Genomic DNA, 23433 nt, shown 5'->3' with positions numbered 1-23433 from the left:
CTCTGCACTTCCTGGACTTGGGTAGCTATTTCCTTTCCCATGTTAGGGAAGTTTTCAACTATAATCTCTTCCCATATTTTCTCAGGTCCTTCCTCTCTCTCGTCTCCTTCTGGGACCCCTATAATGCGAATGTTGTTGCGTTTAACATTGTCCCAGAGGTATCTTAGGCTGTCTTCAGTTCCTTTCATTCTTTTTTCTTTATTCTTTTCTGCATCAGTGATGATCACCGTTCTGTCTTCCAGGTCACTTATTTGCCCTTCTGCCTCAGTTAATCTGCTATTGGTTCCTTCTAGTGTATTGTTCATTTCAGTTATTGTGTTGCATATCTCAGTTTGTTTGTTCTTTAATTCTTCTAGGTCTTTGGTAAACTTTTCAATCTTTGCATCCAGTCTTTTTTCAAAGTCCTGGATCATCTTCACTATCATTATTCTGAATTCTTTTTCTGTAAGGGTGCCTATCTCCTCTTCATTTAGTTGTTTTTCTGGGGCTTTATCCTGTCCCTTCATCTGGTACAAAGTCCTCTGCTTTTTCATTTTCTCTATCTTTCTGTGGCTATGGTTTTCAGTTTCACAAGATGAAATACTGCTGATACTGCTTGATCCTGCTGTCTGCCCTCTTGTGGAGGAAGCTATCTAGGAGCCTCCTGTGTGCTTCCTGATGGGAGGGACTGATGGTGGGTAGGGCTGGGTGTGTGGACCTCAGTAAAGCTTTAATACGATTTGGTGGGCGGAGCTCAGTAAAACTTTAATCTGCTTGTCTGCTAATGGGTGGGGCTGTGTTCACACCTTGTTGGTTGTTTGGCCTGAGGCCACCTAGTGCTGGAGCCCACAGGCTCTTTGGTGGGGCTAATGGTGGACTCTGGGAGGGCTCACACCAATAAGCACTTCCCAAAACCCCTGCTGCCAGTGCCCCTGCCTCCTCGGTGAGCCACAGCTGCCCCCCCACCTCTGCAGGCAACCCTCCAACACCAGCAGGTAGGTCTGGTTCAGTCTCCTGTGTGGTCACTGCTCCTTCCCCCTGGGTCCTGGTGAGCACACTTTTTTGTGTGCCCTCCAAGAGTGGAGTCTCTGTTTCCCCCAGTCCTGTGGAGGTCCTGCAATCAAATCCCGCTGGCTTTCAAAGTCTGATTCTCTGGGGATTCCACCTCCTGTTGCTGGACTCCCAGGGTGGGAAGCCTGACGTGGGGCTCTGAACCCTCACTTTAGTGGGTGGACTTCTGCAGTATAACTGTTCTCCAGTGTGTGAGTCACCCACCCAGCACTTATGGGATTTGATTTTAACGTGATTGCGCCCCTCCTACCGTCTCATTGCGGCTTCTCCTTTGTCTCTGGATGTGGGGTGTCTTTTTTGGTGAGTTCCAGTGTCTTTCTGTCGATGATTGTTCAGTAGTTAGTTGTAATTCTGGTGCTCTTGCAAGAGGGAGTGAGCGCACGTCCTCCTACTCCGCCATCTTAATCCTATCCTCTCATGTTTAATGTTTTGAGGAACATCAAACTTTTCCAAAGTGGCTACAAAATTTTACCTTTTCACCTGCAATGTATAAGCATTTCAATTTCTGCATGGCTTCACTGACACTTGTTATTATATATCTTTTTTTCCCATACTGTACAGCATGCGGGATCTTCGTTCCCTGACCAGGGATTGAATCTGTGTCCCCTGCAATGGAAGTGTGGAGTCTTAACCACCAGATTGCCAGGAAGTCCCTATCTATCTTTTTGACTCTTGACATCAAAGCAGTATCTCATTTAGGTTTTGATTTCCATATCCCCAATGACTAATGACATTGAGCATCTTCTCCTGTGTATGTCTTCTTTGAAAAAATGTCTATTGAGATCTTTGTCTGTTTTAAAGTTGGGTTATTTGTCTTTTCATTGTTAAATTGTAAGAGCTTTTTATTTATTTTAGATAAAAGTCCTTTATCAGACATATGACTTGCAAATATTTTCTCTCCTTGTGTGGGTTTTCTTTTCACTCGCTTAAGGGTGTTCTTTGAAACACTAGGTTTTAAATTTTGATTCAGTCCAATTTATTTATTATTTTCAAGAAGACCATAGGCTTGACCTTCCCCATATCCTATTTCAAAAAATAAAAAAGAGAGTAAAATCAGTTCCTTTGCAGAGGGTTTTGGTGCTTTCTTCAGCTGTTCTTCCCCACAACTGTCAAAGTGCTCACCAGGCCCTAGGTCTCAAAGAGGTTTTTGGGGGCTCTCAGGTCCCCTCCCTGCACCAGCCCCCAAACGGCATGAATTACATCAGGGCAGCTCATAGCCTCTGTCAACCCAACATGGAATTACAGATGAGAGAGGTTGTCAGAGTGAAAGGTTCTAGATGGAGCCCAGTGGGTAGGTGGGGAAACTGAGGCCAGGGGGGTACACAGGGGTGTGATCAAAGGTAGTGGCCTGAGACTTGTCAAGTCAGACTCTGGCTCTCCTGACCCCAGATCTTCCTACTGCACCAAACAGAAAGGTGGTTAAGAAAAAGAAAATTGACTTTTAAAAGCAAGAATGCCCATCCTCTTCAATAGGGAATCGATAAATACATTACCTAACAAGAGAGTACAATCAGCTGTTAGTCAAATGAAACAGATTTCTGTACGAACAGGGAAAGATGATGGTGAGAACAAAACAGGTTACAGAACAGCATGTCAAGTATGAGCCCGTTAGGTTAGTGTGTGTTCGCGCGCACGTGTGTGTGTGTGTGTGTGTGTGTGTACATTACACACATATTTATTTTTACAAACAAAAGGGAAGGATATGGCCAAATTCTGGACAGTGGTGTCTCTGGGGGAAGTTCAACCGCTGGGAATTTTCGCATCCTACTTCCTATTTTTGTGTTGTTTCCATTTCACATTGTGCATGCGTTATTTTTATAATCAAGAAGGAAAACCCAGATATTACCATTTGACAGTTCTACTCAGGCAAAGGTGCATGCGGCCTGGATAACACTGTGCTGGGGAGGTCAAGACTCATCTCAGGTTTGGGAGCAAAAATAAAAAAAATTCACATTTTGTGCAGGCTTGCTGCCGACAGGAAGTCGCAGTTCTCAGATTTAGCCACCAAGGGGCAGCAGGGAACCAGCCAATTCCTGCGAGAGGAAAGCTGGGTGACTTTTAGTTGGCAAGGATGTTGGGGGAGAGAGATCTGGGCTAAAGTGTTTGAAGCAGTCTCCACCATGGGGTGGGGCTGGGTCAGATTCCCAGGGAGAGGAGGAGCAGTTATATGCTAGGCAAAAGTCCCTTGCTGCAGCACGAGAGGGAAACGCAGGCAGAAGCCGGGTCAGAGCTGAACTAACACTATGTGGGTGCCTAGGGAGGGAGCGGGGAGGCCAAGGACCAGACAGATCCAAGACCCTTCCTGGGGGCAAGGCGCAGCCTCCTCACATCCTGCCACCGGGGTGCGATGTTTTCAGCACGCATGGCTTCATAGGCAGGAGGCAGAGGCAGAGAGGGACTCACGGGCGTGGGGGGTATGGAGGTGGCAGGGTGGGGGGTATGGAGGTGGCGGGGTGGGGGGTGGCATTTTAGAGGCAGCACAGGCCCAGGGAACTGTTATCCCCTTCACGACCCGTGCGGTAGCTAAAAGTTCTTAAGCATGTCCCAGGTGTTTAATCGTGTCAGTGACCCTCAGGTGGCGGGCAGGCCGTATCATTCCCATTTTACAAGGGAGGAACCCAGGTCTCGGCGGGGTGGGGAGGCGACTTTCTCAGCTCAGGACGCCAACTGATAAGTAGTGAAGCTGCCGTTCCGTGTCCAGTCCATCTGACCCTAGCGTCCTTGCCAGTTTGAGAGTGGGGAGGCTGAGGTGGAGGTCACGGCAGGTGCCGTGATCCCGGATGTGCGAGGCAGGACTAGGACCCCAAATTGCCCCACAGGCTGCAGGAGCTGGGTGTGGAGGGGCAGTGGAGGCTGGGCGCTGACCTCCAGGAGTGACCAGAGGAGGCAGTGGGGTTGTTGAGCAGGTGGTAGAGGAAGATGTGGCTCAGCTCCCAGCATGGAGTGCTCGGGGTGGGAGAAAGACCCCCTTCACCTCCTGGACCAAGAGGGAGGATGTGGGAGGGGGACGGGCCTGAATACAGGGCTCCGGAGGGGGAGGACAGGGGGCCAGGATGGGCGAGTGCCAGGGAGAGAAGGCACAGGTGCCTGGCCTGGCTCACCCTGCAGGCAGTGGAGGTAGGAGCGGGGCTCCCCCTGCAACTGGGAAAGCGACCCCCTGGAAGGTGCAGGGGCTTGGGGGTTGTGTTGGGGGCCTTGGTTTGAGTTCTCGCTTCTGCACAGGCCTGCAGTAACCACCGCAGAGCCTGCATTCGATGGTTGTTGGTTCCGGGCTACCGCAGGAAGGCTCAGCTGGGCAGGAGCGAGGGCCCAGGAAACTGGGGGCCAGCCCAGGGCAAGCTGGCCCCGCTGCCTGGCTGTCTTGGGCGGGTGGCACAGCTGCCAGAGGCAAGGATTAGGCCCTGGACCGGACATGCCCCTGGGGGTGAGGGGTAGGAAGTGGCTCTGGGAAGGGGCAAGGGAGGGGCTCTGCTTCACTGGCTGTATGATCTTGGACAAGTCACTTAACCTCTCTGAACCTCAGCTTCCCTCTCTGTGAACTGGTCCTCACCCCAGTACCCAGCTCACAGGGTCGTGGCAAAGATCAAGAATGACGGTGAATGCAGATCATGGAGCACGGTGGCTGGCGAACTGGATGTTGGCCAGATCTCACTCATTTATTCCACGTGTAACCCTGCGGGGCACCTGGCCACCCTGGCACTGCAGATGCACAGACTACAGGGGGCGCCAGGTGTGCATGGGGACGGGTCTGCAGGCCCCCTCCCCCACCTCGCCCCGTGCACCTCCCCGGCCTGGCTCCCTTGAGCCCACCTCCTGCCCAGGAGTGGAACACACACACCCAGAGAGTGTAGCACGCACACCCAGAGAGTGTAGCACAGCGGATCCCTGGGGGCCTGGATCCCCTCTTCAGACACGGTCACCGGTTTGTCAGTCTCGCTTCAACAAGTCCCCACCCTATATTTTGGATTATTTGAGAACAAAGCCCGGGCACTGTCTCACTTCACCATCCACACCCCAGTGTCTAACAGGCGAGGTCCCTTTGCACACGACCCAGTGCCATCATCACACCTGGCGAAATGTGAATTCACCCCACCGTTTGCGATACGGGGACAGGCTTTCTCACTGTGTCAGACCCATGGCTGAGGCTTCTCTCATCCACTGGAGGGTTCCAGGGCCCCTGGCTCATGGGGACGGACTTACAGAAGAGGACAGGCAGCAGCAGATTTACATGAAGTCCATGGGCCTCCAGACTGGGGTTTCCTCCTCCCTAAAAGTGACCCTTGGTTAAGAGGGGTCAGGGAGAGGGGCTCAGCTGTGTGTGTTTGTGGGGGTGTGTGTGTGTGAATGTGTGTGTGTGTCTGAGAGCGTGTGTGAGTGCACATGTCAGTGTGTGGATGTGCGTTAGTAAGTGCAGGTGTGTGCAAAGATGTGAATGTGTGTGTGTGAATGTGCGTGTGGGTGTGAGTGTGTGTGTGTGTGTGTGTGTGTGTGTGTGGCAGGGGCCAACGAGCCCAGGGCCTCTCACAATTCTGCATAAATAGGAGGGGTGTTGGGAGGGGCCTTTGTGCCGAAGGACGGGCTGTTCCTGGCTCCAGCCAGAGCTCCAGGGACAACCAGATGCCTGCCTCTGGCAGTAGGTGCTCTTCCCCAGCCCATCACCCGCCTGCATCTCAGCTCCTTCGGCCCCATCTCTCCTCCCAGCACTATGGGGGCCAGGGAGCAGCTGAGGTGGTGTTTGGATGCCTGACCTTGGGGAGGTTGCAGGGAGCCGGGGTGCAGCTGTCTGAGGGCAGGCAGGGGCCTGACGCCCCACCCAGGTCCTGAGGAGACACCCCTAGTGGTTTGCTGAAGGCCTGAGCGGGCTGGTGGAAATCCACTTGGAGTCTCTGGTTGGGATCAGAAAAAGCAAAGAGTGAGGAGATGGGAGGATGCAGTGGAGGACCTGTCTGCCAGTTTGGGGGCATCAGGGCCTTCCCTGGGCCTCAGTTTCCCCACCTGTCACATTTTCCTCTTGCCCTGGCTCCTGCAGGGACTATTACGAGCACAGACACGAGGCCAGAGGGACAGGAGAGACCTGGGCCTGTGGCCAGGGCCCTGGGCAGAAGCCTGGTGGTGGCAGGAGCCAGGGAGAGGAGAAGCAGCCAGCACAGAGCAGCCGCGGAAGCCTGCAGGGCGCCCCGATTGCTCCAGCTCACAGGGGAGGACGCGGAGCTCTGCGGCGCATGTTCCAAGAAGGCGGTGCTGCTAGGAGTCTTGTCTGGGCCTCCCGAGGGGCCCCTGAGCCCCCAAGGGTTTTGGTGCTGGGGCAGGAGGGGGAGGGGTGGGTGAGCACACGTGCCCCACCCCCCGCCACCCCAGACCTGAGCCACTGGCCGGCCTCCCCTCCCTGCGTCTGCTGGAGGTGCTCCTTACACCGAGGCCCTCACAGGCCGGAGCTGCCTGCCCTCCAGGCCACCCCCGCCCCTGGGGCCACGATCCTCGCCCCACCTTTGCAGCGCTGCGCAGCACATGCTGCCTGGGCCGAGCCCCAGCTCTGCCTCTGAACCACGGCACTGGGAGGTGAGAACTCGGGGTTCAGACCCCGCTCTGCCTGCTGGGTGACCGCAGGTGAGCCCTCCTCCCTGGAGGCCCCAAATGCGGGGGTGAGGGTGGCAGAGGGCTCCAGCTTCGAGGAGGGGAGGCAGGGCTGGGCGCAGAGCTGGGCCCTCCCCTCTGGGTCTCCTGACGCCCCTTTCTGCGGCGGGCTCCGCGCGCTGCGCTCTCAGCAGCTGGCTGCCTCGGGACCTGGACATTAAGTCCAACCGGAAATCCTTCCTGTCCAGGGGAATTACTGGTTTCCAGATGTCGAAATACTGGCTGTGTTTGCCTTGGGTCTGTTTTCTTTCCACGGAAAATAAAACAAGACAAACACAGGCGCATGCACTCGACACACAAGGGCAGATAGTCGCACATGAACCTTGACGCCCCAGCCCCAGCATGGGCGGCGCGCGGCCAGCGAGCAGGCGAGCCGGGCTCCTGGGGTGGGGGGCTGGCACCCGCTCGGACCCCCTGGGTGACCTCTGGCCTGAGCCACAGACAGTGGGAGCAAGAGAACCATGGCCCCTGGTCCCCCACCAGCCGCCAGGTGCCAAGCTGTGCGCCGGGCCTTGTGTTCACTGGGCCAGCTTCTCTGCACGGTATTCCGGCAGAAGCTGAGGCTCAGAGAGGCCAGGGGAACCGCTCAGGGCCACCCGGCCAGGGGAGGCGGGGCTGATCTGCAAGCCAGCAGCGTGGGGCACAGGCTCACTGAGACAGACGGGCTCTGTGTCCTCAGACCTGTCCCAGGAGCACAGCCCACCCTGGGCTGCAGGCAGAGGCCCTCATGGTGGGGATTATTCTCTCCCTGGCCCACTCTGCTGGGCTGGGTCCCCTCTCTGCTCACTGCTTGGCTGCCCTGACAGCCACCTGCATTCAGGCCGACTCTGGGCCGGCCCGCCATTTCACGCAGCCTGAGGCCAGGTGCCCGGAGGTGAGTTCTTCCTTTGTGCCAATAAGGGGGAAAGGGCTTGATGACTATCAGGATTTGCTGTGCGCCCCAAATGAGACAAAGGGTCCTGGCAGGCTCTGGTCCTGCCTGTTCCCCACCTCTCCCCCATCCCTGATCCCTGATCCCAACAAGGACTTAGATCTTGTTTTCTCTGCTTCTTCTCAGGGGCTGCAGTCTGGAGGCACGGGCTGGTTCACAGACATGTAGCTTGACTATTTAATACACTAGTTGCCAAACCTTAAGAATTGGAAAATTTCACATAACAACTTGGATTTCTAGTCCTCCCCCACCACACACACTCCCCACTCCACCCCTGGTGGCGTACTGTTAGATAGCCGCAACTGGCTGGAGCCGAGGATGGGATGGCCCTGCAGTGAGCTGGATCTCCCGCCCACGGCCTCCTCCCTGCCATCACCATCCGCCCACAGGACCATAAGGACCATTTCAAAACCTGGTGCTTCTCGACCTTGCACACTGGACTGATCAGGGACTTTAAGAACCTCAGGACACCCAGGCCAGTTTCTCAAGCATCTCTGGGGTAGGACCAAGAGGCTCGTGTATGTGATTCTGGTGAGCAGCCAGCTTGAGAACCACAAGCGCGCTGACCCTGGGCCGCATGGCTCCGTATGCAGGTGGCACCTTCAGGCTTGCTTCTCTGCGGCTCCAGGCCCTGTGAGCCGTGGCTTCCCGTCTGTGGCCCTGGTCAGGAGCCCCAGCTCGAGACAGCCCAGCCCAGTCCTTGCTCAGATGAAGGGCCCTCTGTTCCCTCTCCCGGGGACTTTCCAGGAGGCCCTGGACACTTGCGTTTGCTCACTGTGGGATACCCAGCATTGGAGGCCCAAAGCCCTGTCTGGGAGAGAGGGCCAAGTGGGAGCCTCAGCGGCGAGGCCTGGGGCTGCTGTCTCCAAGAAAGATTCACTCCTATATATGGTCACCGGGAGTCCCATTGCTGGGCTAAGTGTGACCTCATGTGCCGACAATCTCCCCCAGTCTAGGGCCCCGCTTGGGGAGGGCCCTTGCCCTGGAAAGTGTCTGCCTGGGGACAGAGGGGCTGGGAGGAGACAAATCAGTGGGGTGAAGGCAGAGCAAGGACAAGATATCCCAGACGCGGGAGAGCAGAGGGGTGGCCCCAAGCACCCCCACCGTGCTCAGCCTCCTGCATCTGTGAAAACCTCCAGCTCCCCACCAATGCTCTGTATAAACAAGGACACCCAGAAGCCTCTCTTGCTTTTAAAAATTCTTTTAATACAGCATGAAAAGGCTATATTTCTATAGGCAGGCCGTATACAGATTCTCCAGGAATAAGGCACACAACGGAATGCCATCCCGACGGCGGCCCTTGGGAGAGGTCGGGAATCTTCTCCACGCACCCTCCGAGCTGGCCCCACGGGTTCTGTTTGTCTTTTTAGCTAGACACACACGTATTAACAGATACAGACACGGACAGGGGCATCACACAGGAGTGAAGGAGGTCGAACGGTGAGGTTGGCAACAGAGAGAGAAGAGCTCCCCGAAGGCTGGACGCCTCCCAAACTTCAGGGTTAGTTGTTGCACTGGGCTACGATGTAGTGATGCTGGGTTAAATATTCGTTTAAAGTAGAATTCAAGTCCATTAGATGTTGGGGGGCAGGTTTGGTGACAAATCCAAGTTCAAAGAGCATAGGGCCACGAGGCACGGCTCAGATGGCAAAGCTCCAAAGGGGGCAGCTGGAGAAGTCCGCCTCCTGCTTCCTCTTCCCTCCTTGGGCCCTGCTGACGGGGAGCCTTGGACCAGGCCAAGGAGGCCATCTCTGAAGTTGACCAACCCTGGAGGGGCTAGTCCCACGCCCTCTCCTCCCTGGCTTACTCCCGCCCCCCCCCCAAGTTCAATAACCATAATAACAAGATAATAATAAGAAGGTGCAAGAGAATGGATTATAATGCTGTGTTATCCTCAGCGGAAGAGGCTCAAAGGGCTCACCAGTCCCTTTTTCACTAAGTATCTAATAATAGCTTCCCTTAAAAAAGGCAATATTTTCCCAAATACACATATGTATAAATACAGGACAGGAACATATTAATAAGTCTAAGCAATCGAATAATATGCTGGCTACTTAATACTGATATTTTCATCCAAGGAAAACAACAGAGAGTAACAATAATATGGCTTAAAGAATTGCAAAGATTTCTTTTCCCCATCATAATTATGTACCAACTTCATATAATATTCTATGTAGACAATATTTCCTTCTTAATGTAATTCAGTTGCAGACTTTTTACAGACCAAAGCATAGTAAAAAATCAAACCAAAAAAAAAAAAAAAAACCAACAGGAAAAGAGCAAAGTTCTCACCATAAATATTTTCTTGCAGCTCAACCAGAAGGTTTGCAAAATATACTTCCAGATAGCTTCGTTTGATATTCTATTGCCCTCCTGAAAGCTCTGAAGTTTTGAAAATGCCTCTCTTTTTGTTTACTTTAATCTCAAAAATTAAGCAATCATATTTTTCTTTTCTTTTTCTTTTTTTTAAAAAAGCCCTCAAATATATACAGACAAAAATCACTGTGAAGATTTTTCGGGAGAAGGTAACAAATTCAGTGTTGTGAGAAAAATTGGAAACCATGCAGAAATTTTAACATCCATGAATTTTCGTTTCAAAATACACACATAGCATTTTTTTCTTTAAAAAAAAAAAAAAGGAATTCTGTGTCAAGTATAACTCAAAATAAATACAAATTCACAAGTAGAACTATCGAATACTTCATATGGGGTAAACACCGTTCTCTCCCAACTGGATCGCTAGATCTACTAACTGCAAGCGATTGTCCCTTTTGAACGTACTAAAACCACACACTTTCCTGTCTCCTGGGCGCCCAGGCCCTCTGAGCACTTAACTTTCACAGCACCAGCCTGGATGGCAGTGGCTTTCGCTGAGCACACAGAGCTCCCACATTCAGCCAAACAGCGCAGGAGGGGGCGGTGCAGAAGGGCTGCCTCAGAGGGAGGGGCCCAGCCCCCTCGGTGGCCGGCTCTGCACAGATGGCGGGGGCAATGGCTGGCAGCTGGACAAGCCCACTGCGAAGGTCACTTTGGGGTGATATCCCTTCTCCTCTTGGCCTGTGGAAGGCGCTGGCCTCCAGGGGTCTCGAGCCCGGGTTCTTTCTAGGGTGTGGGCTTCCCCCATGACTGCAGCCCAGGCACCCTGAGGCCAAAGTCCCTAGAAGGGCCGGGACCTGGTCCTAGCAGCGGAGACCAGCTCACTGCCCATCACTGCCAATGTTCTCATTAGCAGGGCGCTAGGATGACTGACAGTAACAGCCTCTCCTTGGGGACAGACAGCCCTGGGCCAGGGTGACTCTGGCTCACCCTGAAACAGTGGGTGGGGAGCGTGTTCACAGTCTGGGGTGGGCCTTCTGCCCCTGTGGGCCAGAGGGAGGCCGCTACAGGGCTCAGGCTGGGGCAAATACACCCTTCTTAAGTGCTCACAGGGCATCCCCCCACCCCCTTCAATCTACCCTGCAGCCCTCTGGCTGCAAATACACTCACTCCGTCTCTTCAACTCACTCCCTGGACCACTGATTAACACTTTGCTGTAACTCCTCAGTTTTACAAAGCATTTTCATTTGAAAACAAAAGGCAACCGGACACGGGTTGAGTGTCCTCGAGCCTTGGTAAACATTGAATTTCAGGCCCATTCGTGGTCTGATTTTTTTTCCACAGAGGCATAATGTCGGGGCAAAATCAAGTCACCCAGCTCTGACGGCGGGTTCCCCTGGGAGAAAGGAAGGGTGATATGACAATAAAAATTGGGCTTCTCACTGGGGAGAGAGAGAAGAGGACGGTGACCTCTCCCGCTAGCCAGCACAGCGTCGCCCTGGCCAGTGTGGGTGCCAGGAGGCCTCCCCACCCCCTCGGGAGGTAGGAATCATCGTCCCCACTTTGCAGACGAGAGGTTCTGTAGCTTGTCTTGTGGGGGACCCTTCTCCGTCACGTTTGCAGGGTAGAGGACAACACGCAGGGCTGAGGCTGCAGGGGCAACAGGGGAGGACCGAGATCCCTCCTCACGACTTTTTAAGTGACCGACTGATGGGTGATGGGGAGGGGGTGGTACAGGACCTGGGGACGCTGTCCAAATAAAGTTCTCTCCTCCAGGAGATGGCACGCAGCCAGGCCAAATCCCAGAGCATCAGAATAGAAACGAGCCTCTCGGCTCTCTGCTGTCACGGTCTCACTTAACTAGTAGGAAGGCAGAAGATGAGAATCCTTCCCAAGGCTCCGCAGCGTGTCAATGGCGGGGCCAGCATTAAAACCCGGGTCTTTGATCGGCTAGGCCTGTGTCCTTCCTGCCAGAGTGGCTTCCCTGCTGGGTCCTATAGCCTCCGTCGGGGGTGGCCCCCCGGCGTGGGTGGGAGGGGCAGGAGAGGGGAAGGGCATGGGGCTGACAAAATCCACACACGTGGGGGAAGGATGTGGTGGGGGAAGGGGAGGCACTGACGGACGTGCCCCAGGTCACGCCTTGGAACACTGTCCAACAGTGCCTCCCTGTCCCTGACCTCCGGGTCTGTGGGGGTGGGGGTGGGGTGGGGTGCAGCACCCAGGTGCAATGTCAGTGACACCAGAGGCGGTCAGGTTTGGGGCTCAACGTGGCCGTGGGCAGAGATGCCCGCTCCCCAGCAGCTGCTAAAACAGGTGTCAGCGTGCCGTGAGTGCTGACGTAGACAGAACATTAGGGTTTTCCAAGAGTGGCTTTTCACACAGGGCACACTGGAAGGTTCTGGGTGGGAGCAGGCTGCCTGGCCGGTCTTGGGGAGACAGTCCCCTGCAGGCTCCGGGATTCACAGTAAATTTAGTGCACTCGTGGCCAATACAAGGCGGCTCACCCCAAAGGGAGTCTCAGAGGAGCGCCTGTGGGGAACACCAAGGGCTCTGTGGGGTCCTGCTCGCCCTGTCCCCTCCACACGAACCCAGGCCCACCTGTAGAGAGTCACAGAGACCCGATCTTCTGAGGGCGGCAGCTGTGTCTAACACTGCGTGTCAACATACATGAGCCAAGAACCTAAAACCCCACCCCGCCCCCAGGCCTATGAGCCTACAAGGACACCCCCACGCGCACACAGGGGACACGCAAGGAGGTGGCGTCTTCTCTGGCTGGCAGGAGGGTGGCGGGGCGCAGCGGGCGGCCGGGTCATTGCACGCGCCGGCAGTAGTAGCCCAGCACCTTGCACTTCTCGCACAGGTGCTGGGGGTGCTCCTTGCTCTGGTCGGACACGTCCAGGCCATCGGGCTTCTCCAGGGGTCTCTGCAGAGAGGAAGGAGGAAGCAGGCCCAAGGGTGGGGAGGAGGGGGTGGAAAGAAAGATAGAAATACCAGAGAAGCAGGGAGAGTGAGACAGATGCAGAGAGAGCCAGTGAGCGCTCCAGACAGACAGACAGACAGACAGACAGGAGGGAGACAGATGGGGAGGGCCCAGAGAGAGAGCGCATGCGCCTGTCATCCGAGGTTGTTTCCCAAAGTGCCCAGGACCCTTCCTGCTTCTCATCCGCTGCAGGCAACACATGTCCTGTGTCCTGGGAGGCACAGGCCGAGGCCTTGGGCTGGGGCCAGGGCTGGGGGAGGACATCATGTACCCAGATCCCTGGGTCTAGATGCCACTTTGCCCCCTACCCCCCCAACTCCACGCCCACCCCCAGGACTCTCTGAGCAGCCACCACCTGAAGCTCACAAATGCCTGGGATAGAGGCAGCACAGCAGGGCACAGATACTATCCAGAGGAAGAAACCAAGGCCAGGGAGACTCAGGCCATATATCCTGATTCCCAGCATTCACTGCTTCTTCCCAGGCCACTTGTCACTCCACACCTGCTCCTGCAGCCTCAAGGCTCAAGGGGAGTTTAACCTGGATGGGGTCACGGTGTTTCAGGCTTGGGGTAAGTGAGCCCTTAGCTCGGTGAGGTCAGCAGCCAGTGCTCTGATTCATCGCACATCCCAGGGCCCGGCACAGTGCCTGCCTGTTAGTGGAGAGGCTAGGTGTTTCTTAACAGGGAAACTGAGGTCCAGAGAAGAGAGGTGACTTGCCACACCTCTGATGCTATTCACTCAAGGTATGGCTTCAGAGAGCCTTGGCTTCCACATCTGTAAAGTGGGCCATTGTTTACAGGGCAGAGTCAAATGTCTAGATGCTTGTAAACTGAGTGGCGTTTGGCACGTACAAGCACATTTCTGTTACACAGGGGACTTCCCTGCTCTTTCTGGACCCCACATCCTGGCTCTCAAAAGCTAGCTTGTTTCTCTGGAAAGTGTACGGAGGCTATTAGGCACACCTCCCGAGGCAGACAGTTTCTTGGCTGGTAGCCATAGCCCCAGCCCAGAACTCCTACCTGTAGCAGGGTCCCTTGCACGGACTCGGGGGGACTCAAAGGAAGCTGATCAGGGCCAGGTGGGAGCCACATGCTGAGGACGGGGTTAGGGACTGCAGGCTGCTGTGGTGCCAGTGACCAGGACCCAGGATGGTCCTGGAGGGAGGCTGAGCGCAAGTGCTGCCCCCTGGGCAGGCTGCAAACTGCCCAAAAGTAGCACATCAACATCTCTGCCCAATTATGCAGTGCCTGGCCTGAAGCTGACTCTCAGAGCAGAGAACGGACGAGTCAGAGGGCTCTAGAGGTGAGTGTATGGACTGTGGGTGGCCAGGGTTCTGATCTTGGGTCATAAAGCCCATCTCTGCGCTTCCAGGCCTAAAGTCACACTGAGAAGACATGGAAATAGGGCAGAAGCCTTGGCTTCATCTCAAGAAGCTTTCAGATGACTGGCTTTCCTGGCCAGGGAAGAGGAGAAAGAGTTTGGCTTCATGTCAAACCTGGGCTCAAACTACCTATGAGCTGTGTGACCTTGGGCAAGTCACCTGACCCCTCTGATCCTCCACTTCTTCATCTGTAAAAGGCGATGTCGATAACACTTTTCCCATGAGATTGTTGTTATAACTCAAGGAAGATCACAAATAGAAAGTGCATAGCACATAAAAGGTATTAATGCTGTCTATTATTATTACTAATAGGAGCGGGATACCAGCTGGTAGAGGGCCACTGAAAGCTGAAGCCACAATTCCAAGCTGAAAGACCTGGAGAGGTCACATCTCCTGCTCTCCAGACATCCTGATGCACACCTACAGCATCCCAGGGCATGGCCTACATGCCCTGGGGCTGGGGAGCTTCCTGGCGGCTGAGCTCACGGGCTCAGCTCATTGCCTGCGCTGTAAGAAGCGCTTCCAGATCTTGGGCTGATGTCTGGGTCCCTGTACACCCATCCCAGTGATTTCAGCCACACAGGGGCCACACACACTCTCTGCTGGCCACCACAGGTCCAATGTGGGCAGTTCTGAAGTCTCCCCTCCCCCAGACCAAACCCAGCCTGGTGTCTAGCTCCCCTCCCCGACTCTTCATGCTGGCCTGGGTCCCTCCTTGAGCCCGTCTTCCAAGTGGCGCCAGAGAGGCCAGAGCAAGTAGGCCTGACACCACCCTGGCTCCCTGTGGTTTACGCCTTGCAAAGCACGGCCGCATAAATTATACCATCTAACCTTCTGTGAGGGGCATATTATCATCCTCATATATTACAGATGAGGAAACTGAGGCTCCAAGATATTAAAGGCCTTGCCAGAGGCCCGCAGCTTCACCTACCTGCCAAGGGCTGCTGGGCAAGAACTTTCTCCTTTAGAACCTTAACTTGCCCTTCTGTAACCTGGGTGGGGGCATTAATAACATTTGCTGTATGTGTGATAGGGAGAGAAGTAAATGAGATGATTGTCTTAAGGTACTTTCTAACCATAAAGAGCTCTGCAAGACTTCGTAATTGCTGTGTGACCTCTTGCAAGTCACTTAACCTCTCTGTGCCTCAATTTTTCTCCTCTATATAATAGGCTAATAAGGGTACCTAGTTGATGGGTTTGTTGTGAAGAGTAAATAAGTTAATATATGCAAAGTTATTAGTACATAATCAGTACAAAGTTGCCTAGTACATAAAGAGCAGTGTCTATCAGTGTGAATATCATGTATCATTGCTATTATTATTATGTAAAGGGGGCAGGCTGGGAACAGGGAAGTCAGCTGAGTCCCTGTGGAAACGCACTTGCAACATCCTGGCCATCGCTACTCTTTGGCCTTGACCCTGTCAGTGCTCCTTCCCTCCACGGGTCCTGGCTCAGCCCTGCCCAGGCGCTGGGTGGAGGAGCTGGGGAAGCTGTCAAGGCGACTCCCCTCTGAGGAGGGAAAACAGTCAGCAGCTGGGATTGATCACCGCAGGGCCATGCCCACCCCCTGCAGTGAGGCAAAGCCCATTAGTATTTTCTTGTCCTTGGGGGCAGGGCCAGCAGGGGGGAGCCGCAGCTGGAGCCTGACGGGAAACAGATGTGGTAGGGGAGGGAGGAGAGGGGAAGTGGAGGGTTCTAAGGGGATGGATGCCACACAGGTCAGAGCTCAGGGGGCAGGAGAAGGAAAGCAGCCCCTCTCCACCGTGGGGGGCGGGGGGAGTTTGGGGGGACAGATGCTCTGAACCCCTCCTCTCAGCTCTTCAAAGGCTCCTGACCGCTGGGGAGCCTGGCAGGGCCACCACCCTCTCTGCCCTCCACCTGGCTTGCCACTTCCCTGAGGGAGAAGAGCCCTACGACAGCAGATGAGGGGCGGGGTGTGAGGCAGGGGGAGAGCCCAATCTCGGCCCCCAGCCCCCACTCTCGGCTGGCTGAGTGACCTTGCTCAAGTCCCATCTCCTCTCTGGGCCTCAGTCTCCCGGCTGCACACAGTAGGTGCTCAACAAACAAGGGCTGAATGACTAGGAGAGGGAAGAGCAGAGCCACATGCTCTTGGAAGATTCTTCCTCATTGGGCCCAGGAGGCTCTGATCCCGAGCGTGGAGACGGGGAGGTGACGGTCAGGGAGGCTATGCTTCGACTGAGCTTCGCAGGATGGAGACAGTGAAGCAGGTGAGGCCACTGCCAGCCTGGGGGATGGTGGTGCAGGCCTCGGCATCATGGAAGGAGTGCCAGGGCACCACAGGGGTGAGGGCGAGGAGGCTGGAGCCACAGCGGGGAGCGGAGTCCCAGTGGCCTTGGGTGCATGGGCCGAGCCCTGCCTGCCTGCTTAGGTCACAGAGAGGTGAGGGTCATAAGGACTGAGCCTCCCGGACCCTTAGAACAGCCCCAAGCACCGCACGTCTGAGCCCTTGCAGGAACTGGCCCACTCCGGATTCCCCTCCCTAGCCGGCCACCCTAACCTGCCCGCGCAGTTCCCCCAGCTTCCCCCAGGCCACTCGCCTGCCCCCTCCAGGCTCCGCGTTCTCCTCCAGCCCCAAATTTGATCCCTCTTCATGAGTTCCCGTTTCTCTACTGACCTTCGGTGAGTTACTTATGACCTTTGCCTCAGTTTCCTCCTCTGTAAAATGGGGAAACAATAGAGCTGACCTCCTGGGGTGGCTGAGAGGATGAAGGTATAAAACATGCAGAGGAGCACCTGGCCACCGCACACGGCTGCCAGAACTTTCTCAATTTCGGCCCGGTGGCTGAGACCTACCCGCAGTCCCGCCTCTTCCCTTCTGCACTGGGACCCCAGCCCAACGCTTTGCTCCAGCCCCTCCAGTTCAGGGGGGCTGAGCTGGGACACAAACGGAGGCTGGCCTGGTGTCAGGGCTGGGCTCCAAACACAGGTGCAAGTTCAACCCCAAGGCACCACTTCCACACAGGGGCCCTGGAAAAGCTACACGGCTTCTCAGGACGGCACATTTCCTCTCAGTGAAGTGGGATGAACAGGACACCTGGTCCGAGGGCTGAGCACTCATGAAGGGTGTGCAGGGGCTCAGCAAAGGGGACCCAGATGGTGACCATACCTGCGACCCAGGCCAGGAGTTCTCTGAACACCAGTTGCTAAGCCTGTCTGATGGAATCCTATCCCTTGGTTGGAGAGGAAGCTCCTGGAAGGCCTGGCAGCCCCCTGACCTTCATCTTCCTTTAGAGCCTGCACAGACCCGGCAAGCAGCCCTCAATGAAGTGGGTCCAATGAGGAAAAGAAGGAAACCCTCTGATGGCACAGCCATGCACAAGGGCCCTGGGAGAGCAGAGTTCAGTCCAGAGATGCTTTTGGACTGGGGCCCCAGACCTGCTCAGGAATTGCCAGGAAGACTTCAGGAACCAGTCTCCTTTACACTGCCCACCTTCAGCCCCATCCCCGACGTGCTCCTAAAAACACTATGTGCATGTCGCATGCCCGGTGCCCAGCCACTGAATCATCAAGCCTGTCTTGGGGCTCCAGGGCCTCGGTGTCCCCCTCGGTGCCATTAGGCTACCGACCAGTCCCCTCCACTAAGGAGCCCCTCATCTGCTGGGCTGCGTGGCCAGCTTCGCATCTATGTGCCTGTGTGGGAGATGGGAACCATGGAAACCCTTGGGGGCGGGAGTATGCGGAGTCTGCAAACAGGCAATGGAGGCCTGCACCAGGTCATGAAATCACAGAATGTTTCAACCACGAGAGTCCTCTTGGACAATTCCCAGACGCTCCTAGTAGGATAAAGACCAAATTCTGTGCCCTGGCCTCTGAGCCAGCCAAGGCAGCCCGGCCCCTCCCTCTGCCCTCTGCTTCACCGCTCAGCTCCTCCAATGCTCTGCCCGGCCCTGTCCTCTTCACTTTGCACGTGCTGTTCCCTCACCAGAGGTGCACCCTCCCTTCTCTGCCACTCCTACCCCAGCCCCCTCTGTCTGCTGACCCTCCACCACCCCATCGGAGCTCAGCCTGACATCACTGCCTCAGGGGAGCCTCCCCCACCCTCCTGCCTCCCTTTCCCTGCCGCCTCCTGCGCCCGCTGCTCCTGCCATCCTTCTTGGTGACTCAGCTTACGTGGGGAAGACTTGGCCCCACCCCCTGCTCCTCGGTACCCCGACTACCTCGCCAGTGGTGACCTTGCCTCCCACCACCCCCTCAGCCACACCCTGGACGTGGTCTTCAGGAACCTGCTCTCTGTCCAGCTCTCGGCGCCTGCATTCTACCCAGTCCTGGCCGCACCTCTCCATCAGGGCCCCTCTGGCTTCCCTTCCTGGCTGCCTAGCTAACACACCAGGACCATGCTATTCCAACATCACACTTTTCCAAATATGCCCGACTGTTTGAACGTCTTCCCTCTGAAACACTCTCCCGGCCCATCTCTGGCCCCGATTCCCTGTGCACGGTCTCTGGCCTGCAGCTGCGCAGTGAACACTGCTGGGCAAGTCGCAGAACTAGGCTGATGGCTTTGGTGATAGTAACCATCTCGAAGGTCCCCTGGGCTGGGATGCTGCTGGCCAGTTGCGCTACTTTTCTCTGGTAGGCCTGCTTCCTCCCTCATTGTTCCCCAAGGCCACCACACCCCTCCTCACTCTGACTTTTAGCTGAAAACCTCATGTCCCACTTCACTGAGAAAACAGAAGCTCTGGAAGTCAGGTCCCTCTTCTCTGCCCCATCAAACCCATGATCCTTTCCAGTCATCTCCTCCCTCCCTAACCCCGGGCCGATGACAAGGCATCACCTCCTTGTCCCCTATCGTCAACCTTTCACTTTCTTCTGGCTCTTTCTCATTTGCCTTTAACACGCTGCAGGCTCTCCCATCTTCATAACACCCATCCCAATGCCGCATCCCTATTCCAGCTACTGTCCCATTTCTCTGCTTCCCTCCACAATCGATGCCCTTTGAAAAAGTGGACACTGAAGGTATTTCCTCTGTGGCCTGGCTCAGGGAGCCTCCGCCACCCTGGCCAACAGATCCGCTGTGAATCAACATCTCCCCTCTGCCTCATGTCCGACCTGCACGGCATTGGCTTCAGTGGTTCTCAAAGCTCGGCTGCAGCTTAAAAAGTCCCCCAGGAAAAAGTGATGCTCCCCACCTAGGTGGCGCAGTGGTTAAGAATCCGCCTGCCAATGCAGGGGATACAAGTTCGATCCCTGGTCCAGGAAGCTCTTACATGCCGTGGAGCAACTAAGCCCATGCGCCACAACTACTGAGCCTGCGCTCTAGAGCCCATGAGTCACAACTATTGAGCCTGTGTGCCGCAACTACTGAAGCCCACGCACACCCAGAGCCTGTGCTCCACAACAAGAGAAGCCACCACAATGAGGAGCCCATGCACCACAATGAAGAGTAGCCCCTGCTCGCTGCAACTAGAGAAAGCCTGTGTGCAGCGACAAAGACCCAACACAGCCAATAAATAAAGTAAATAAATAAAAAAATGATGCCCCCCAAAGTTTCGAGACCACCTCCTTATTACCAAACCTCAAGGGCCCTTCTCCATGGTCATTATACCTGACATTTCAGCACCAGCCACCACCTGTGCCCTGGAACACCAGGTACCACCCTCCCACCTTGGGGATTCCACGCTCCCTGGCCCTCCTCCTTGCTGGATGCTTCTCCTCCATCTGACCTCCAAATGTTGGGATTCCACAACACGTGGTCTGGGGAATCCCTTCTCTACTTTGTCCACATTCTGCAGGAAATCTCATCATTCCCTAAATACCTTTAGGCTAGTGGTACCCAACTATGGGTGAACCACCTTGAGCTCTCATATGAGCTTCAGAATAACAAACCCAACTGCCCTCTTGACATCTTGACCTGGATTTTCAGGAACATCTCAAATGTAACATGTATCAGAGATCTCTTGCCTTTATCTAGAACTCTTATGTCCCACCCCAACTGCCCCCAGTCCAGGCTGCCCACCTCAGTAAAAACCAGCTCCATCCACTCAGGAGCTCAAGCCAGAGTGTGATTGTTCTCCTGGATTTCTGCCTCCTCTCCACCACCACCTTCCACATCCAATCCCGTGATGCTCTGTGTCGGACCCAGGCCCAGATCCACCACCTTAGCTCACCTCCTTCAACTTGCCTGGGACTATGGCCATGGCTTTCCTACTGGCTTCCCCAGTCTCCCAGCTCCTCTAGACCAGTCTCTACACACAACCAAAGTAATCATCTCAAAGTGAAGCTGAAAGCCCTGTTGCTTGGCGTTTTCTTGTGGGGCCTCCAAAATTCCTCTGGTGGCTGCCCAATTTAGCTCCCCCATTCCTCCCAGCCCACTGTCCTGTTCCTTCACTGAGCTTTCTGCCTTGAGCATCCCAAGTCCAACACCCTCAGGGCATTTGCACCTGCTGTACCCTCTCCCTAGGATGGCCATCCTCTGTCTTGTGACAGGTCTAGCTTCCTTTCCACCTTCAGGTCCCAGAGTAAATGCCGCCTCCTCACTGCAGCCTGCAGTGGGTCCTCCCTGAGATGAGCCGCCTCAACCCCCTCCCAGCAGGGCAGGCAGGCCCTTGGCCACCAGCCCCGTTGCACCGTACCTGGCACCCAGTAGCTGCCAACTGGGGGAAGAACCAACAAAATGCACTTTACTGCAGCATCCTGCTGCCCTCGCATCCCTCTTTGTGTCACAGTCACACCTCCAGTTCGTTACTTTCAAAATTCACTGGAGTCTGTGGTCCCAGGGTCTTGGTACAGTTGCCCCTTTATCTTCCTTCCCTTCTTGGAGAAACAGGACCTCTCCCCACCCCCCATTTCCCATGAGATAAGGAAAGAAAGGGCTCACTTGGATAGATCTGGTCCCATTTGCATCACATGAAGGAGCAAACTGAGGCTCAGTAAGGGAAAAGGTCCCCCTCCCCTGGCCCTTGAATATGCCCCCTGCTCCCCCGCCCCCCCCCCCGCTCCTCCTGCCCTGCCCCCGCTGCACCAGCTCCCCGCTCGCCCTGCCCCGCCCTGCTCACCTGCTTGTGCGGGTACACGTTGATGTGGCACTTGATGCACTCCTGCCCCATGTTGGCCCAGGAGTTCCCACTCATCCATTTTCTCTTGCACTTGGGACACTTGTACTCGCCAAAGCAGCGCTTTTTGCCCTGGTACGGGGTCAGACCCTCACCTTTGGGGCGTGCCTAGAGGACAGGAAGCAAACACAAGGGATCAGGGTCCGCCAGGCCAAAATGATGCTCCGCGGGGTCTCCACAGTCTCCCCCTTCAGCCTTCATGCCCTGTGTCCCCATGTGCTGGACACCTTTTGCCCCCAATCTAGAGAACACCATAGTCACCCCCAGAGCACACACGGGACTCCCGAGGCTGGGAGACTCACATGGGGACAGAGCCCAGAGGAGGCGGAGAGTGGTGCACATCTTTAAGGTTTAGGGAGCAAAGTGCTCGATGGTGGCTTTAGCAATTACTCCCTTAACTCTGCTGTCATGCAGGGGCAGCTGGTGGGCCCATGGCCTGCACACAGGTGCTCTCCGGCCCACAGTGGGGTGGTTTACATGGTTACTGAAGAGGCAACGCAGGCAGAATACATCACTGTATGCAGCGAAAATGTGTCTCCCCTCACCCCTGCTCCCAGCCACCTGCTCCCCTACCTGGAGGCTATCTCAGTTTCCTTTAGACCACCCCAAAGACGGGCTCTCCGTTTACAAATGTACACAACATATACATTTGTGCATGCATCCTTTCTTTTCCCTCACTCGTATGGGGGCAGATTATACACGGTTCTACATCTTCCCTTTTTCACTTAATATATCTCAGACATGTATATATCTTCCCCCAGATCAGTACAAACAGAGCTGCCGTATTGTGTTTAAGGGTTGCACAGCATTCAAGTCTATGCAAGTTTCTTAGTGCTTTCCCATCATCTAGATTGTTTCCACTCTTCTACTGCAAGCAATGCTACAATGAATAACTTTGCATATATGTGTGTGTGTGTGTATATATAATTTTGCACATGTGAGAGTACACTTGTGGAATAAATTCCTAGAAGTGAAACTACTGGGTCGATGGGTATGTACACTTTTCATTTTTAAAGATGACGATTGCCACTACCTGCCTCTACCCCTCCAGCTGCAGGTGTACCAACTTAATGTCCCATCTCCTCCCCCAACAGAGTTTTCATCATTGCCAATCTACGAGGTAGAAAATCTTCTCAGAGTAGCTTTGACTTATGTACGACATGTATTATAAGCAAGAGAGAATTTTTGCATTTAAGAACCACTGTGTTTCCTTTGTGAACTGTTAGTTCATATCCTTTGTGATTTTTTTTTCTGCTGGGGTTTGGTATTTTTCTTGTTGATCTGTAACTGCACTTTATATATTAAAGAAACTAGCTCTCTGCTATGTTTTTTTTTTTAAAGCCGTTTTATTGAGATATGATTCACATACCCAACGTTTCACCCATTTAAGGTGCACAATTCAATAGGTTTTAGCATATTCACAGAGTTATACAACCACCACTACAGTCTAATTTTAGAACATTTTTTTGTTACTCCCCCAAAGAAACTCTGTATTCATTAATAGCCACTTACCATGCAACCCCCACTTCCTCATCCCAGGCAACCACTAATTTACTTTTTCTCTATATAGATTTCCCTATGCTAGACATTCCATGTAAGTGGATCTTACAATAATTGCCCTCTTGTGTCTGGCTTCTTTCACTCAGTGTCACGTTTTTAAGGTTCATCCACATTGCAGCACGCATCGGTACTTCATTCCTTTTAGGTGCCAAATGATATCCCATTGTATGCTCACGCCCTATTTTATTTATTCATTCATCAGAGGAGAGACACTGGGTTGTCTCTAATTTCTGGCTATTATTGAATAATGCTGCTATGAACATTCATGTACAAGCTGCCTAGTGTTTTATAAAGTTGAATTTGTTGCCTCATTATTTGAAAATGTGAGATTTCACATAGAAATATGACCACGTTGGTCCAGAATTCTTGCTGGCGACTGTGAGTTGAGGTAAAGGAGCGGCCGCCCCCATCACACCCACTGCAGTGCATCTTCCATGTCATCTCTGTTCTGACAAACTGCGCGTGCATTTGTGTCACCTACTTAGCACTCACAGGCTTGGAGTTTGA

At 54.4% G+C, this 23433-nt stretch overlaps 1 protein-coding gene across 2 annotated transcripts in view; it reads right to left on the bottom strand.

Moving 5' to 3' along the window:
- ZCCHC24 (zinc finger CCHC-type containing 24) overlaps nt 1-23433 on the bottom strand; it is a 75358-nt gene that overhangs the window by 3642 nt on the left and 48283 nt on the right. The window contains exons 3-4 of one of the 2 annotated variants that reach the window (XM_057735997.1): nt 21310-21474; nt 12492-12854 (exon numbers count right to left, since the gene is read on the bottom strand). In XM_057735997.1, the coding sequence (XP_057591980.1) occupies nt 12741-12854; nt 21310-21474 (279 nt within the window). In that variant the 3' untranslated portion in view covers nt 12492-12740. Of the gene's footprint in view, nt 1-12491; nt 12855-21309; nt 21475-23433 lie in introns of those variants that run through there. The other variant, XM_057735998.1, reaches the window with a different exon arrangement.

This window comes from Hippopotamus amphibius, chromosome 5 (genome assembly GCF_030028045.1).
Source record: "Hippopotamus amphibius kiboko isolate mHipAmp2 chromosome 5, mHipAmp2.hap2, whole genome shotgun sequence".
Taxonomy (NCBI): domain Eukaryota; kingdom Metazoa; phylum Chordata; class Mammalia; order Artiodactyla; family Hippopotamidae; genus Hippopotamus; species Hippopotamus amphibius.
The sequence above is the reverse complement of the archived record's forward strand: the minus strand, read 5'-3'. Positions and strand labels throughout refer to the sequence as shown.